Source organism: Podarcis tiliguerta (genome assembly GCF_965153285.1).
Source record: "Podarcis tiliguerta genome assembly, chromosome: 8".
In the NCBI taxonomy this organism is placed as follows: Eukaryota; Metazoa; Chordata; class Lepidosauria; order Squamata; family Lacertidae; genus Podarcis; species Podarcis tiliguerta.
In genome coordinates, this window is record NC_139541.1 from 5273091 (window position 1) to 5291803 (window position 18713).

Below are 18713 nucleotides of genomic sequence, written 5' to 3' on the forward strand. Positions count from 1 at the left end.
AATAAGCACACCTTGGTCAAAAGATTTAGCAATGCCCTCTTCTTGTTTTGCTGCCTGCAGAGAGCTGTTTTTACTAAGCAAAGCATTCCAAAATATTGAAGCCTCACACATAATTTTATCCCTGCTTCCTGCCTAACGTCCGACTTGAGGCAATTCTGACATCATGTTTTCAAAGTGTGCCCTCTTTGGTGTCCATGTGTCTATTAGAGTCTGAAGTGGGGTGCAGAGGGCACACAGAAGATCATGCTGGGTACGTCTGTGGTGAATCCTAGAATTGTTGAGTTGGAAGGGACCCCAGATGTCATCTAGTCCAACCCTCTTTGCAGTGCAGGAATCACAGCTAAAGAATGCATCTTGCAACAACAACAAAACCATCATGCTCACCAGTGGCGTAGCATGGGTTGTCAGCACCCGGGGCAAGGCAAGTAATTTGCGCCCCCTAACCCGTGGATTTGCGCCCCCTAACCCGTGGATTTGCGCCTCCTAACCCTAACCCCCAGATGTTGCGCCTGGTGCGGCCGGCCCCCCCTGCACCCCCCACGCTACGCCACTGATGCTCACATAACTTGCCAGTATGATTTTGTGCTGTGTTTACTATTCACACGAGCAGACGAACAATAATTGCTTGCAACAATCTGTGTTTTTAGGACACTTGGGGAAATCTTTCAAGGTATTTTCTAAGTCCCGAATTCTCTTCTTTTGTCTCCTCCCTGCTTAGGTCAGTCATAAAGCCGTCAACCTTACCAGACATTCAGGTCACGGAAGCCGAGCCCTCGTTGGACGGGGACGGAATCGATGGGGGAATTGGTAAGGCAGGGGAAGTGAAGGATTCAGGGGGGTCCTTACTGGTGCTAAGGAGTTGGGGGTCTCCATCTTCTGAAAATAATGCAATAATGGAGTATAATCCTTATCTATGACAATAACTTGCTGTGAAGTGTAGTAAATCGGTTTCTGAAAGGTGTTTTTCTGGGAGCTTACCCTGTGCTAGGAGTGCCATAATTATGTGTCTAAAAAGAACAGAGCAATCTGTGTCTCGGGTCTAAATATATGTTTCAGAGTTCTCTTGTGATGTGGATGGTGCTGATCCACCAAACTCTCTTTATGTTCTTAAAAGGAATGACTTCTCCGTACAGTTCAGAGTTAAACTTGCCACTTCCAGATGCAGTCACAACCTCTGGCCTGGGTAGCTCTAAAAGGGGGGTGTGCGTGTGACAGATTTGTGGAGGTCAAGGCTGACCGGCATGTGAGGGACGCGGGTGGCGCTGTGGTCCACTGAGCCTCTTGGGCTTGCCGATCGGAAGGTCAGCGGTTCGATTCCCCATGACAGAGTGAGCTCCTGTTGCTCTGTCCCAGCTCCTGCCAACCTAGCCGTTCAAAAGCACATCAGTGCAAGTAGATAAATAGGTACCACTGTGGCGGGAAGGTAAACGGTGTTTCCGTGTACTCTTGCTTCCATCACGATGTCCCGTTGCACCAGAAGCGGTTTAGTCCTGCTGGTCACATGACCCGGAAAGCTGTCTGTGGACAAACGCCGGCTCCCTCGGCCTGAAAGCGAGATGAGTGCTCCAACCCTACAGTCGCCTTTGACTGGACTTGACCATCCAGGGGTCCTTGACTCTTTACTTTTTACCTTCCTCCATGGCCAGAGGCAGAGAGAGTGGCTGCGCTCAAGTCCTGCTTGTGGACTTTGCCAGAGGCGTCTGGTTGGCCCCCGTGGAAGGCAGCAGGATGCTGGCCTTGAGGGGCAGCCAGGCGCCTCCGAGTTCATGAGACCAGCGTGAAACACACACACACACACAGACACACACACACTGAGTGGTGTGGAAGAATGAGCTTTGTTCCCCTTTTCCTTGGCAACACAGCCCTCCTCTCTTTAGAAAGGGAATAACAGGAGTCATTGTTAAGCAGAGTTGCCATGGAGAAATAAACATTTACAGGAGAAGCTCTCTCTGCAGCTCTCCCCACCACCCATCGCTCTCTGATCCGAGATCGGCCTTCCTGTTTAACAAAACAGAAAACCACCACGTGGGTTTTGGCATTTACGGGCTTCTTTGTGCAATCTGAGCTGTGCCGTTCTCGCCTCTCCTCTCTCTTCTTTTCCCTTCCCTTAAAATACCAAAGCAAGCCAGGCAACCTCTGCTTAGATAGATCAAAGTCTCAGCATCTGCATTGGTTCCCCCGGGACAAGAAGCACAAAGCAACCAATTTATTTGGAGTCGCAGGTGCAAGCTTTTGAGTCACACAGGACGCTTCAGTAGTTCGGGTCTTCAGGAAGGAAATGTGGGAGGGGCAATGCCCCATGTTGTTGTAGCCACAGGGCCACTGTTAGACATTTCTGCAGTAAGGATTTTAATCCCACTCGCTGCTTGGAAGACTAGTGGGTTTAAGGTAAAATAGCTGATGGCGCTGTGGGTAAAAGCCTCAGCGCCTAGGGCTTGCCGATCGAAAGGTCGGCAGTTCGAATCCCCGCAGCGGGGTGCGCTCCCATTGTTCAGTCCCAGCGCCTGCCAACCTAGCAGTTCGAAAGCACTCTCAGGTGCAAGTAGATAAATAGGGACCGCTTATTAGCGGGAAGGTAAACGGCGTTTCCGTGTGCGGCTCTGGCTCGCCAGATGCAGCTTGTCATGCTGGCCACGTGACCCGGAAGTGTCTTCGGACAGCGCTGGCCCCCGGCCTCTTGAGTGAGATGGGCGCACAACCCTAGAGTCTGTCAAGACTGGCCCGTACGGGCAGGGGTACCTTTACCTTTTAATTGCTGCTCAGAAACTTTTGTGCAAAGCAAAAAACAAAAACCACCCTAGCTGAGGTCTCCCGCTTCTTCCATGCGCAACAGACAGTGGTTGAATATGTTTTGCTGTGTCCGTTTGGAAGCCCTGGGCCAGTTAGAAACTGCCAGGGTACCCCTCTTGTCTATCTGGCCAGCTGCCCTCCACAAGCAGTTGTCTTCAGCACTGGTGGAGGAATGGGGTGGGAGTGGGGGGGCATACTGCCCCCAGCATCATTGGGGAGTGGATACCATCACGGCCGTCCCCCTGGACATGGGCCATGCATCCCCCCCACTGCGCTGGGCACCACGCCCCCCATGGGCGATGCCCCACGCCCCCACGGGTGGTGTGCCATGCCCCCACGGACAGTGCTCCACACCCCCAGGACACATATCATGCCCCCACGGGCGGCGTGCCACCCCCTGGGACGCACACCACACCCCCGCGGGCAGCACTCCATATCCCCAGGATGCATGCCACACCCCCAGGATGCACGCCCCGCCCCTGCAGGCAGTGTGCCATGCCCCCGGGACGTGCACCACGCCCTCAGTGCCGGAGCATGCAGCTTTGCCACTGGCCTTCAGCACTCCAGAGTACAAGTGAGCCCCTTGGGCTTCATGATGCAGGAGAAGATGCTTGTGGGCGATTGCGTCCACCGCCTGTCTCTTTTTGCCTTCCCCATAGCCAAGAGCAGGGCATTGTCAGGATTATCAGTTTCCTCTGCTGCAAAATCTGCACAAGTTTTCAGGAGCCCATTCAGAGCAAGACCGTCACGATTAACTGATGTGCAGCCTAGCAATCCCTAATCGGGAGATGAAAACCAGCACCCAGTCCAAGCTTAATTTTATCAGTCAAAGATCAGCAGGCCATTTATTATTACTTTTAAGTGTGACCTTCTGATGCTCAAGTTTGAGGAATTTTAAACCTCTGTGCAATTGCTTAGAAGGGATGCCCAGGTTAAAGGAGTGTTGCTCAGCCCCCCCCCCCCGAGAACACAGCTGTGGCAGGAAGTTAGGTGTGGCACCCAAGGGGTTGAGCACATCAGAGGCACACATGGGCGTGCCAGGGAGCTGTAGAACATTTCTCTTTTTTTTATATAATATTTTATTAAAGTTTTTACATAAAAAAAAACAAGAAATAACAGAAAAATACAAAATTACAGAAATACAAAACGACAAAAAACAGCAAAAAACAAAAACACAAAAAACAAATAAAAACAATTCCATCTTCATAATATTTCTTGCGTTTACTTATTTCCCAGACTTCCCCATACCTCCCCTCACTGTATTCCAATTCATATATTTGATCAGCAAATCCCTTCCCTCTGTCTTAACTGATCTTTATCTTAATTTTGATATCTTAATATATCTTGATCTCCTTGGTATCTTAAAATATTAAATCTTTTAATTTTACACCTTTTTACTAATAACCTTTTACGTTCAATCTGATGTCATTCTAACATTCATTAAATCTTATAATATTTCTGTAGGTAATCTTTAAATTTCTTCCAAGAACATTTCTCTGCCTCTTTGAACTTCTTTGCTGGCAATGGGGTGGAGGCTGTCAGCCCTGGGGTCCCGAGGCTGATGGGGAAAGAGACCCCCCCCCACAAAGAGATCCATCCAGGACTCGTAATGTGCCACATGAAGGCTGTTCTTTGCCTCTATAGTTGGCACACGGAAGCCTTGAAGGAGTAGTGCTCTTGACCATTCTCTCTTACCTGAGCAGTGTCCTAAAGTGAGGAGATGAGGAGCCAATCTATTGGTTGCAGGCCACACCCTGCACATGTCGGCATATCTGCTGAGAAGCCCTTGCATGAGGACTGTTGAACTGTGGAACTCCCTCCCACAGGAGGCGGTGAGGTCACCCACCTAAATGGCTTCAAAAGAGTATTAAGCAAACTCCTGGAGGAGACGGCAACAGAATACCAGTTCCTGGAAGCCACGGGACAGGAGAGCGCAGCTCTTTGTGCTCAAACCCTGCTTGCAGGTTTCCTATTGGGGCATCTGGTCGGACACTGTAAGGACAGGATCCTGGACTTACCGTATTTTTCGCTCCATAAGACGCACCTGACCATAAGACACACCTAGTTTTTAGAGGAGGAAAACAAGACAAAAAATATTCTGAACGAAACAGTGGATGTATGATTTTTGTGGTTCATGCTGTGGCCACAGACATGTGATCTGATGGTGAATTTGGGGTGACCCAATGCAAAAATCCCAAGGATCCATGGGCTTTTACCTCCCCCCTCCCAGGCAGCCTCAACTAGCATCCCTTATCTCTCTTCCGATCCCACCAATCAGCTGTTTCCTTTCAACACTCCCTTCCCTCTTGTTTGCCTTAGTATAGTGTCTTTTCCTTAGCTGGAGCAGTTTTTTGCTCCTCCTTTTCTTCTAATTTCTCTCCTTATTGCTTTAGTCTTCCTGTCCCCCCCCCCCCTTGCAAGTTTGCTGAATTTACCTCCCCCCTCCCAGGCAGCCTCCTTTATCTCTAGCGTCCCTTATCTCTCTCCCCGATCAGCAAGCGATCAGTGGCTTTGTTTCAACACCCACTTCCCTCTTTCCAAAAAAAAAAAAAAAAAGGCAGCATAATTTGCTTTTTGCCCCTGGGCAATTTGGCTCCAGGGACCACGCATTCGCTCCATAAGACACACAGACATTTCCCATTACTTTTTAGGAAGAAAAAAGTGTGTCTTATGAAACAAAAAATACGGTAGATGGACCCCCTTTGGCCTAATCCTGCAGGCTCTTCTTATGTCACATAGAATCATAGAGGGCCATCGAGTCCAACCCCCTGCCAAGCAGGAAACACCATCAGAGCACTCCTGACATATGGTTGTCAAGCCTCTGCTTAAAGACCTCCAAAGAAGGAGACTCCACCACACTCCTTGGCAGCAAATTCCACTGTCGAACGGCTCTTACTGTCAGGAAGTTCTTCCTAATGTTTAGGTGGAATCTTCTTTCTTGTAGTTTGGATCCATTGCTCCGTGTCCGCTTCTCTGGAGCAGCAGAAAACAACCTTTCTCCCTCCTCTATGTGACATCCTTTTATATATTTGAACATGGCTATCATATCACCCCTGAACCTCCTCTTCTCCAGGCTAAACATGCCCAGCTCCCTTAGCCGTTCCTCATAAGGCATCGTTTCCAGGCCTTTGACCATTTTGGTTGCCCTCCTCTGGACACATTCCAGTTTGTCAGTGTCCTTCTTGAACTGTGGTGCCCAGAACTGGACACAGTACTCCAGGTGAGGTCTGAGCAGAGCAGAATACAGTGGCATGTTTAAGATGTGTTTCTATTTTTTTGTTTCATTGTTTAATGCCACCCAGCTTGTTGCAGATCTGAAACAGGAGCAGGCTTGGGTGGGTTGACACATGGTGAGTTGAAATGTGAGTTTAAGGAGCCCATTAAAAATGGATTAAGAGGGATTTCATTATGTTCTGGGTCCACGCCAGGAATCTTAGAGGAACACTTAAGGGTCTGCTTTCCCTGCCACATCACATTCTCATCTCAAGGAGCAGCCGCTCAGAGGAAGCTCTTGAACTAGAGCTCTCACCCTTTCTCTAGCAGGCGAAAAGGTAAATGCAGCCAGTGAGACCAGAGGTTTGCAACCTAAGCCCATGGACTGGTTCCGGCCCATGAGCTTCCTGGAACCAGCCCACAGCTGTTCCGTGAATCGGTGTGGGGATTCCATGTTGTTGAGAGTCCCATGGACTGCAAGAAGATCAAACCTCTCCATTCTGAAGGAAATCAGCCCTGAGTGCTCACTGGAAGGACAGATCCTGAAGCTGAGGACCAGAGCACTCCAGGCCCTCCTGTCTTCCACTGCCTCCCGCAGTTTGGTCAGACTCATGCTGGTAGCTTCGAGAACACTGTCCAACCATCTCGTCCTCTGCCGTCCCCTTCTCCTTGTGCCCTCCATCTTTCCCAACATCAGGGTCTTTTCTAGGAAGTCTTCTCTTCTCATGAGGTGGCCAAAGTTCTGGAGCCTCAGCTTCAGGATCTGTCCTTCCAGTAAGCACTCAGGGCTGATTTCCTTCAGAATGGAGAGGTTTGCTGATCTTCTTGCAGTCCATGGGACTCTCAAGAGTCTCCTCCAGCACCAGAATTCAAAAGCATCCATTCTTCGGCAATCAGCGTTCTTTATGGTCCAGCTCTCACTTCCATACATCACTACTGGGAAAACCATGGCTTTAACTATACAGACCTTTGTTGGCAAGGTGATGTCTCTGCTTTTTAAGATGCTGTCTAGAGTTTGCAAGGCAGGAGGCCAAATTGCAACGCACTTTAGATCACAATTGTTAGGGAGCTGTCATCCAAACGACCTTGGCCTAGAAGGTTGGAGAGCGTTACAAATGTAGCCGAAGACACCCTGATTAGGAAAGGAGTCTGTGAATAGCACATTGTTGACTTCTTCCAACAGTAAAAATACTGGCTGTGGGTTTTATCTCCGGATAGTGGCACCACTCCAACTCACAGCAGGGTTGGGCTTGATGATCCCTGGGGCTCCCTTCCAACTCTACGATTCTTTGAAAACAACAAGGGGAACTTGTTGGCTTCTGTAGCAACTAGGAACATTGGGTGTGCTGGCAGAATTGCAGCTGGATCTCGGAGCATTTCCAGGAAACAATTTTCATTATTCCCCGCTCCTTTGTTTTCTCTGCTTGCTGCTGAACTTTCATAACCCTAACCCCTCACTTAAAACTTAACAGTAGCATTCCATGTCTCCAGCGTCTGCCTTCACTGAAAGCACCAGCTTTCTTTGGGAGTCCTAAAGGTAAAGGGACCCCTGACCGTTAGGTCCAGTCGTGGCCGACTCTGGGGTTGCGGCGCTCATCTCACTTTACTGGCTGAAGGAGCCGGTGTACAGCTTCCAGGTCATATGGCCAGCATGACTAAGCTGCTTCTGGAGAACCAGAGCAGCACACGGAAACGCCGTTTACCTTCCCGCCAGAGTGGTACCTATTTATCTGCTTGCACTTTGACGTGCTTTCGAACTGCTAGGTTGGCAGGGACCGAGCAACGGGAGCTCACCCCGTTGCGGGGATTCGAACCGCCAACCTTCTGATCAGCAAGTCCTAGGCAAGAGCCACCCGCGTCCCTTTCTTTGGGAGTCCTACTCATGTGTAAAAGGAACACATGGAGAGGGACAAGCCTGCTGAGTTTCACCCTTTGTGAGCTGGAGGGCAAACGCTTCTTCATATTCCCCAATTCTCTGTTGTAGAGAGATGCTCCACACATAAAGGAGGTTTTGTGCTTCAGTTGTTTGCCCTCCAGCTTGTGAAAGGCAGCAAGGAGGATGGAACTTTGCACGCTTTCACATTGCCTTTACACGTGAGTAGAACACCGGGTTGCTTTGTGTGCATCATGCAAGTTCTGCTTGTTGCAAACTGAGTAACCCCAGTAGGAAAAGTCTGTAAAAATTGTGAGCTGGTAGCACGCCCCATGCTAATGTGCTTCTCTTATTGGAAAACAGGAGGCAAGGGGACCTGAGTTATTTGTCCCCTGATTCTGAACATCTTGCTTGTGGGCTTCCCAGAAGCACCTGGTTGGGCACATGTGGCTTGGGTATGATCATGCAGAGTCTTTATCATGCCAGAGAGGGAAGGAGGAAATCCCAGGAGAAGATCATGTAAGAACATAAGAAGAGCCTGCTGGATCAGGCCCACCTAATCCATCATCCTGTTCTTCAGTGGCCAACCAGATGCCCGTCACGCTCAAATCCTGCTTGCCGGTTTCCCATAAGAGCCCTCTATCCTCTTGCAGTTTCCAGAACCTGGTATTCAAGAGCATTGCTGCCCCTTGGTCCTTTACCTGCAGTTCAGACCCTGTAGGTCTGTATGTGTGTTGCTGGCTGTGTCAGAGGATGGAGCCTGGCCTCTCTTTTTTGAAAACTTTGAAAGATACATGTAGGGATAATTGTTGGGTCCAGAAGGAGGACACTCCCAGTGGCGTAGCGTGGGGGGTGCAGGGGGGGCCGGCCGCACCGGGCGCAACATCTGGGGGGGCGCGCTCGCACTCGCAGCTCTCTGCCCCTACCTGGCTCACTCACTCTCTCTCACTGCAGTGCTGGCTGTGCAAATCCGATCCGAGCCACCAGGTCGCCGCCCACTGTGTGTGGGGGGGGGGGGTGCCAGGCGTGCGATGCGGTGTGGAGAGAGAGCGAGGGACTATCTGGGGGAGGGACAGTGCAGCGGGGGGGGGGCGCAAATTACTTGCCTTGCCCCGGGTTAGGGGGCGCAAATTACTTGCCTTGCCCCGGGTGCTGACAACCCACGCTACGCCACTGGACACTCCCCACCCGCAGGCAGCCTCAGCCTGCGTGCATGCGTGACCTTGGGGTGCGGGGCACACCCCCCCCCCGACAAGCCACAGCTGTCTGAACATCTTGCCCTCTGTCTGACCTTTTGCGGTCTCAGTAGTCTGCGGTGCCCTGTCTGTAACCTTTGTCTCTGAGACCTTTTGTCTCCTTCGCCATACACTGTGCAAGGGGAAAATGACGCGGTGTAAACAGGTCCCAAAATAGCTTTGTACCACCCCTGAATCTCGGGACTGGAAGATGTGTCAAGGTCACAGCCCAAAATGTATCTGCCTGGTTTGCATATTTGTGTCAATAAAAGGAGTCTCCACAGGGCTGGCCGGCAGCTTGCTTGCAGCTCACCTGCCTTATCACCTCCTGCCTCATGTCCATCGCTTCAGATACAGGTGTTTGGAATTTCTTTGGGGGAGGCTAGATTCTTTTGACGCACTTTTCCTGTCTCCTCCGTTTCAGATGACAACGATCTCAAAGCCCAGCAAGAAGAAGCGCCTCAGCTGATGCGGACGCGGAGCGATGTGGGCATGCGCCGCAGGGGGACTCTCCGCACCCCGAGTGAGCAGCGGAGGATCAGGAGGCACCGATTCTCCATCAACGGGCATTTCTACAACCACAAAGTGAGTCTCCCGAGGAGGGTCTCCCTAAGGCGCCGGAGCATCTCCATCTAGGGATGGAGTCAGGTGCCGAATGTAGCTCTCGGTGCCTCCCAGTGAATTGTTAAGGCAGGCATCTTTTGTTTTGTTTTATATGGAAGCTAGCCTCTATTATTTGCTTTATCATGTATTTGTGGTATTTTGTTCCAAGGAGTTCAAGGGAGAATATGTGGTTCTCCCCCCACCTTACCATATTTCTCACTCCATAAGACGCACCTGACTATAAGACACGCCTAGTTTTTAAAGGAGGAAAAGAAGAAGAAAAATATTCTGAACAAAACAATGGAAACAATACATAACCATACATTAAGACATTTATCTACACAATTTTCTAGAATGCAGACTAGAAAAGAAGAAAGAGAAAAGATAAAAAAAAGAAACAAGAAAAAGAATGAAGAGAAAAAATACTTTTCATACTCAATTTTATAATATTTTAACTAGGATTTATATATCTTAATGTTTGAAGTATGAATTTAGAATAATTGATTATAGTTCTTTGATGCCTGTAGTCAGTCCTCTTGCCGGCACTTGTTCTTTTCCTTCCACCATGTCCCCCAACTCATCTTTCTCGATTCGATTTTGATTTAATCTTTGCATTCTGCTTTTCCAGGAACAAATGTTGAGCTCTGAGTGGTTCACAAGAATCACGGCAGCGTTAAACATCAAGAAACACTGGCAATCCCTATAATATCAAGCGCAGTAGTCTTTTAGTAAAGCAAGCGACTGCAACAAATTAATAAAAACAAGGAGCTCAATAAGATCTTCCATAGTTTCTAATCTGGCATGGCGTTAGCTCCCCCTTCTTCCCCAATACGTGGCTCACACATCCCTCTGTGCTTCTGTGGGTCTCCAGGGTTTCCGCTTGTCTAGATCACCCTGTCCTCCGGCCTTCTGATGCCTTTCTGCTCCTCTCCACAGACATCGGTTTTCACACCCGCCTACGGCTCCATCACGAACGTCCGCATCAACAGCACCATGACAACGCCTCAAGTTCTCAAGCTTCTGCTTAACAAGTTCAAGGCAAGTTTTGCTGCAACGTTTTGAACTGGCCCAAATCTGAGCTGGGGAAGTCTCCCAGTGGTGTCCTCTCCTCCTGGTGGGCCCCTGTCCAACTCTGGTCCATTTCTGTGGGGCTTGCGGAGGAGGGTGGCTGTCCCTAGCCTTGCCCAGCCTCGGGGACCTCCCATCTATTTCGGACCACAACTCCCATCCGACTCGGCTTCATACAGCAGTGCTGGTTGGGGCTGATGGGAGTCGTACCATGGAGAGCCCCCAAGTTGGTGAAGGCGTCTGTAGGTTGTATATCTGTGTCTACCTCCATGATGGCACCAATGAGCTGTCCGCTGTCACAGCTGCCTGTTCTTGGACTGGACAAACACAAACCCCTGTGTTGCAAAATGTAACAATCTACAAAAATGCAAACGCAACACACTAATAACTGTTAGTCAATATATAATCGATTATGATGTCATTCAAAATATATGAATAAGCCACTTCAAAACGATGTATATATCATGCAACACATCTCACAAAATATACAAGTAACTACAAGCTGTTATATGTATCAGAGTCAAACACAAATATATTTGTGTTGTAAGCATCAGCAGCTACACTATCCAGTGGGCACCGATCCACTAGCACAATCCCCATCAGTATGAATATTTCATTGATAATTATTTGGTATGTACCTCTTTATACAGTGGTACCCCGCAAGACGAATGCCTTGGAAGACGAAAAACCCGCTAGACGAAAGGGTTTTTCATTTTCTGAGGTGCTTCGCAAGACGGATTTTCCAAAGGGCTTGCTTTGCTAGACGAAACAGCCCTGCCTCTCCTGTCATGGCGACGGTCGCATGCTCGCTTCCCCGCTCCTCTGCTCCCTCCCACCTTCCAGCTGCCGACTCCTCCGGCTCCCTCCCACCTTCCTGCTGACGGCTCCTCCGGCTCCCTCCCACCTTCCGGCCAACCTTCCGGCTGCCTCGCGCCGCTGCCCACCGCCCTCGCGCGCTCCCCTCAGGAGCCGTTGCCGCCAGCAGCCAGCGCTGCAGCCGGAGTCGCGCTCCTGAGCCCCGCCGCCCTCCAGCAGCCGCGTCGCGCGGTGGCCACAAGGCGCGGGTGAGTCCAAGGACCGGCTGCGGCAGCTGCCCTGCTTCTCCCCACCCCTCCCCGCCGTGGTGCTTCGCAAGACGAAAAAACTCGCTCAACGAAAAAACTCGCAGAACGAATTAATTCCGTCTTGCGAGGCACCACTGTATATTTTGTTCTACTGTATTACGTACATCCAGGTTGCTCCGTTTTGTCATTCATTGCTTGCAATGCCTTGTATTCCATTTCCAGCTGATGAAGACTTTATTCCAAAACAGTCGAACTGTTCCGGATATACTGTCCTTTTGAGACTTTTGTGAGACATCTTCCTTTGAGAGCTGGCTTGGCGTTCCTCACTATTCATTGATTTGTTTGATTCTTTGTTTGACTCTGATACATATACAGTGGTAGCTCGGGTTAAGTACTTAATTCGTTCCGGAGGTCCGTTCTTAACCTGAAGCACCACTAGCTAATGGGGCTTCCCGCTGTCGCCCCGCCGCCGGAGCACGATTTCTGTTCTCATCCTGAAGCAAAGTTCCTAACCCGAGGTAATATTTCTGGGTTAGCGGAGTCTGTAACCTGAAGCGTATGTAACCCAAGGTACCACTGTATATTCACTAACAGCTATTAGCCAGCGTGTTGCGTTTGCCTTTTTATCCTCAAGGGCTGGTGGTCCGTTCTTAACCTGAAACTGTTCTTAACCTGAGGTACCACTTTAGCTAATGGGGCCTCCCACTGCCGCCACACAATTTCTCTTCTCATCCTGAAGCAAAGTTCTTAACCCGAGGTAATATTTCTGGGTTAGCGGAGTCTGTAACCTGAAGCGTCTGTAACCTGAAGCGTCTGTAACCTGAGGTACCACTTTAGCTAATGGGGCCTCCCACTGCCGCCACACAATTTCTCTTCTCATCCTGAAGCAAAGTTCTTAACCCGAGGTAATATTTCTGGGTTAGCGGAGTCTGTAACCTGAAGCGTCTGTAACCTGAAGCGTCTGTAACCTGAGGTACCACTGTATATTCACTAACAGCTATTAGCCAACGTGTTGTGTTTGCATTTTTATACTCTTGGACTGGGCCTGGAGGCTGATATGCTTCACTGGGGGTGGAATAAAATAACATGAACAGCCCCAAAGGGCAGCCTCAGGCCATAGAGACTGATTGCTGCACGTTGGCTATTAGCAGGCACCCTTGGGCCCACCAAACCTGAAACAGGAAGAAGTGGTTAGACCAGCTAGGTCTTGGTGCATTTCAGAGGTTGATGGACTCCAACTCTAGGGCTGACGGGAGCTGGAGTCCAGCAACATCAGCCTGGGTGTCATCTTGCCTCCCCTTATAGAATCAGAGAATTTTAGAGGTAGAAGGGACTCCCAACCTGCTGGGATCACAGCTAAAGAATCACTGACAGGTGGCCACCCAGCCTCCCACGAAGGAGAGTCCACTACCTTCTGAGATGGTCCATTCCACTGTTGAACATCTCATACCGCCAGAAAATTCTTCCTGATGTTTAATCGGAATCTCCTTTCTTGTTGTTTGAATCCATTGGTTTGGGTCCTCCCTTTCGGAGCAGCAGAAAACAAGCTGTCTCTGCTATGACAGCCCTTCAGGTACTTGAATATGGCCATGATATAGAATCATAGAATCATAGAGTTGGAAGAGACCACGAGGGCCATCGAGTCCAACCCCCTGCCAAGCAGGAAACACCATCAGAGCACTCCTGACATATGGTTGTCAAGCCTCTGCTTAAAGACCTCCAAAGAAGGAGACTCCACCACACTCCTTGGCAGCAAATTCCACTGTCGAACAGCTCTTACTGTCAGGAAGTTCTTCCTAATGTTTAAGTGGAATCTTCTTTTTTGTAGTTTGGATCCATTGCTCCGTGTCCACTTCTCTGGAGCAGCAGATATCTCATCAGATATCTCCTCAGTCTTCCATTTACCAGGCTAAACATTCCCAGCTTAGGGCTGTCTTAAGCATATGGGGTGCTGGGGTGCAGATCCGCCTGGCGCCCCCCCCCCCCCCAGGTTGCCCAGTCCCAGGCGTGCAGAAAGGCGGAGCTGGCTGGCTCGGTTGCCCCCAGACTTGAGGCGCATAGCCACCAGCAGCAGAAGAGCCCACTGCGGCGCTCCGACCAACGGGCGGGCTCTTCGCCAGACTCAATTCTCGGGCCTTGGACTCTTGGCCTGGCACCCCTGAGAGCCCGGCGACCGGGTGCCCGGCACCCCTAGCACCTATGGGTAAGATGGCCCTGGCCCACCGCCACCAACCGTTCCTGATAAGGCTTGGTTTCCAGACCCGTGGTTTCCAGATCTTGGTCAATCTGAAAACCTTGTTCTGTGTGTGTGTGTGTGTGTGTGTGAGAGAGAGAGAGTGTTTTATCTTTTCTGTGTTTTCTTTTCTCTGTGTTCAGATTGAGAACTCAGCGGAGGAATTCGCCTTGTACATTGTTCACACCAGTGGAGGTGAGCAGGCTGTTATTGTGTGCTGGTTTCTTTTGAAAAAATAATATTTTTTATTTGATTTTACAAGCATAAAGTTATAGCGATACCAATTACATATCCATATTTAGAGATATTTCTGAATCTCCAGACTTCCTTTTTTTTAAAATAATATTTTATTAAGATTTTCCATAACATCACAAAAAGAAAAAAGAAAAATACAAAAATTTAAAACAATTAAAAACAGTTCAATCTTTCATAACATATCTTGCATTTGCTTGTTTCCCGGACCTCCCCACACCTCCCCTCTTTGTATTCCAGTTCAATTTATTTATTCAGCAAATCCTTTCCCTCTTTACCTTTATCCTTATCTTGGTCTTGATATATTATAACTTTAAATTTTCACCTGTTAACAATCCATTTTTTCATATTCCTTCATAATATTATTACTAAAAACCCCTTAACCTCAATCCAACATTATTCTAACATTCATTAATTTTACAATATTTCTGTAGATAGTCTTTAAATTTCTTCCAATCTTCTTCCACCAACTCTTCTCCCTGGTCTCGGATTCTGCCAGTCATTTCCGCCAATTTCATATAGTCCATTACATTCATCTGCCATTCTTCCAAAGTGGGTAATTCTTGTGTCTTCCAATACTTTGCGATGAGTATTCTTGCTGCTGTTGTAGTGTACATAAAGAAAGTTCTATCCTTCTTTAACACCAATTGGCCAACCATGGCTGAATCTCCAGACTTCCCACCATCCCCTCCATGGATCTTACTGTCAACATTTTCAACTGCATGTTATTTCATAATCCATATTTTGTATCTCTCCATATTGTCCATAGTGTCTTGTATGCTGGTTTCAATAGGGCTGTGGTGCAGCTAAGCAGTTATGGATTTAAGCCATGGGTCACCAGCCTAATTGTGATGCCACGGTGCAGGAGGTGTGGAAAGGGGAATGAGTTAAGACCACCCCAGCTGTTAACTTCGCCTGCCTCAAAGCCCCCCCCCATGTGTGCATTTAAAGCATGTTTTAAAATGGATTTAAAAAAATATTTTATTTATTTGTATACTGCTATATCAAAAAATACCAAAGCGGTTTACAACAACAACCTAAAAGCATACAATAAAACCATTAAAAATATTTTAAAAGTTAAAAGCAGGAATCAATTAACCATTGTGGAATGATGTATTCTTACTTGCCTGCATAGGTCTGGTGGAATAGACATTTTTTTCAGCAGGCATTTAAAGTTGGCACTGAAGGTGCCTGCTGAATCTCCAGTGGCAGGGCGTTCCACAGGACTGGGCCAATGACACTAAAGGCTCAGTTACTCGTTGTTGCTAAATGAACCTCACCAACTCAGGGAACGGCCAATGACGCTCCTGCAGATGGATGATAAAAATAATTTATAACAGTGTGAAGTTGCTGGAGGGAAAACCTTTTCACAGGTAGCCTTGAGAGCTTCAGTACTTGCCCACCCATTTGTACACTTTGGCTACAACCTCTCTTGACATAAGGCCCCAAGAGGGATGGACTATGGGTCAATGTGGCCCTTGGGTTGCAAAACGGCCCCCACCCCCTTCTTGGTTGCTTCTCAGAAAGTTCTTGCTTGGTTGAGCTTGCCTCTGCTGCAGTGGCGTAGCGTGGGTTGTCAGCACCCGGGGCAAGGCAAGTAATTTGTGCCCCCCCCCCCCGCTGCACTGTCCCTCCCCCAGATAGTCCCTCGCTCTCTCTCCGCACCGCACACCTGGCACCCTCCCCTCCACAGTGGGCGGCGACCCGGCGGCTCGGATCGGATTCACACAGCCAGCACTGCAGTGAGAGAGAGTGAGCGAGCCAGGTAGGGGCAGAGAGCTGCGAGTGCGCCCCCCCAGGTGTTGCGCCCCGTGCGGCCGGCCCCCCCTGCACCCCGACGCTACGCCACTGCGCTGCTGGTGTTCCCCCCTCCTCTGTGTCTGGGGCAACAGGGTGGATTTAGGGATCCCTGCATTGTCTTCTTCAGTGCCTTATCCACACTCCCTGTTTCATGCAGAAAAGCAGAAGTTAAAGGTGACAGATTACCCGCTGATCGCTCGGATTCTGCAGGGACCCTGTGAACAAGTTTCCAAGGTGTTCTTGATGGAAAAGGACCAGGTGGAAGAAGTCACTTACGATGTGAGTTGCTGCTTTGCGGTGAAATCCTATTTCATTTCCGAGACGGGCAGGTGAGATGATCAAGGGGTTGGTGGAGCAGCTTCCCTGTGGGGCAGCGTTTGAGGCTGGGGGAAAGGCGAGGAAGAGGTGACATCTTACCACCCCCTAGCTATGGCCCTGGGTGCAGCACCCGGGTGAGTGTGGACGCACCTCTCTGCTTCCACCCAGTGGTCGTGTTGAAGCCATTGCAAGCAGATCAGCCCTTCTCTGTTGGCTGGGTGACACGGGGGCCGAAACTTGGACCATATATTAAATGCATCATTGCATTTAACTGGTCTGTTTTGAATAATAGCTGGGAATAGGGGAGGGAGTCAGGGTTGGGACTGCCAGGGTCTGGGGAGAGGGGATTTAATGCTGCCTTTACTGGGGTCTCAGCAAAATCTCTCCCACCCTCAGTTTCTCCCAAAGTGTCATTTGGTCCTGGTGGGATATTTGAAATAATAATAATAATAATAATAATAATAATAATAATAATAATAATATATTTATACCCCATCTGCTGGGTTTCCCCAGCCACTCTGGGCGGCTTCCAACAAAGTATTAAAATACAATAGTCTGTCAAACATGAAAAGCTTCCCTAAACAGGGCTGCCTTCAGATGTCTTCTAAAAGTTTGGTAGTTATTTTTCTCTTTGACATCTGGTGGGAGGGCATTCCATAGAGCGGGTGCCACTACCAAGAAGGCCCTCTGCCTGGTTCCCTGTAACTTGGCTTCTCGCAATGAGGGAACTGCCAGAAGGCCCTCAGCACTGGACCTCATTGTCTGGGCTGAACGATGGGGCTGGAGACGCTCCTTCAGGTATACAGGACCGAGGCCGTTTAGGGCTTTAAAGGTCAGCACCAACACTTTGAATTGTGCCCGGAAATGTATGGGGAGCCAATGTAGGTCTTTCAAGACCAGTGTTATGTGGTCTCGGCGGCTGCTCCCAGTCACCAGTCTATCTGCCGCATTCTGGATTAGTTGTAGTTTCCAGGTCACCTTCAAAGGTAGCCCCATGTAGAGCGCATTGCAGTATTCCAAGCGGGAGATAACTAGAGCATGTACCACTTTGGCGAGACTTTCTGTGGGCAGGTAGGGACTCAGCCTGCTTACCAGATGGAGCTGGTAAACAGCTGCCCCGGACACAGATTTGACCTGCGCCTCCATGGACAGCTGTGAGTCCAAAATGACTCCCAGGCTGCACACCTGGTCCTTCAGGGGCACAGTTACCCCATTCAGGACCAGGGAGTCCTCCACACCTGCCCGCCTCCTGTCCCCCCAAAACAGTACTTCTGTCTTGTCAGGATTCAATCTGACAAGAAGTGTGGAAGTGTGTTGCAAGCAGATAGAAAGTGATTCTTTTAATAGGAACGAGGAAAAGGGTTAAGTTTCCCTCCTCACAGAGCTCAGTCCTGATCCTGATTCTCCCCCGGCCCTGGTGTTAAACAGGAGTACCGTTGACTGCCGTTTGTCCTTAAGAAATGCACGCAATTAAAGCACTCCTGTTCCCCTTTGCGCCAGAAGAGGGTGCTGAGGTCTGTGAATACACAGTGAATACACCGTCGTGGGTAGCTGAGCAGGGCCGGTCCCAGCCTCAAGCCAGGAGATGTGGGTTTCTCAAGCAAGCTCTTCTCTGTGCCGGCCTCGCAGGGGTGGTGTGTTCCATCACCTTTCTGTTTTCTTCCCCCCCCCCCCTTCCTGGGCAGGTTGCTCAATATATCAAGTTTGAAATGCCTGTCCTGAAAAGCTTCATTCAGAAACTCAAAGAGGAAGAAGATCGTGAAGTCAAGAAACTAAAACACAAGTAAGCTCTTCCTTCCCTTGAGGATTCCAGTCCTCAAAGCACAGTTCTTTCTGAATACCGTATTTTTTGCTCTATAGGACTCACTTTTCCCCTCCTAAAAAGTAAGGGGAAATGTGTGTGCGTCTTGTGGAGCGAATGCAGGCTGCGCAGCTATCCCAGAAGCCAGAACAGCAAGAGGGATTGCTGCTTTCACTGCACAGCGATCCCTCTTGCTGTTCTGGCTTCTGAGATTCAGAATATTTTTTTCTTGTTTTCCTCCTCCAAAAACTAGGTGCGTCTTGTGGTCTGGTGCATCTTATAGAGCAAAAAATACGGTATATTTTAAAGGGCCCAGTCTGGGGATGTTTCCGTGGGGATTGCTTGAAATGATGCTTAAGATGCAGAGCAGCCTTGGCCAACTTGGTGCCCTCCAACCAAGTTGGACTACAACTCCTAGCAGCTCCAGAATCTCCACCCAGCTGCCCTGTTGCAGCCCAAACAT

General features: G+C 49.3%; 2 protein-coding genes across 4 annotated transcripts in view; both read left to right on the forward strand.

The window, feature by feature from the left end:
- Positions 1 to 18713, forward strand: part of LOC310683656 (maestro heat-like repeat family member 5) — a 161916-nt gene that overhangs the window by 72574 nt on the left and 70629 nt on the right. The window lies entirely within an intron of this gene.
- RASSF2 (Ras association domain family member 2) overlaps positions 1 to 18713 on the forward strand; it is a 42415-nt gene that overhangs the window by 20753 nt on the left and 2949 nt on the right. For all 3 annotated transcript variants that reach the window (XM_083454243.1, XM_083454245.1, XM_083454244.1), the window contains exons 5-10: positions 719 to 807; positions 9536 to 9696; positions 10651 to 10752; positions 14223 to 14274; positions 16289 to 16410; positions 18135 to 18232. In XM_083454243.1, coding sequence (XP_083310369.1) covers positions 719 to 807; positions 9536 to 9696; positions 10651 to 10752; positions 14223 to 14274; positions 16289 to 16410; positions 18135 to 18232 — 624 coding nt within the window. The remainder of the gene's footprint in view (positions 1 to 718; positions 808 to 9535; positions 9697 to 10650; positions 10753 to 14222; positions 14275 to 16288; positions 16411 to 18134; positions 18233 to 18713) is intronic.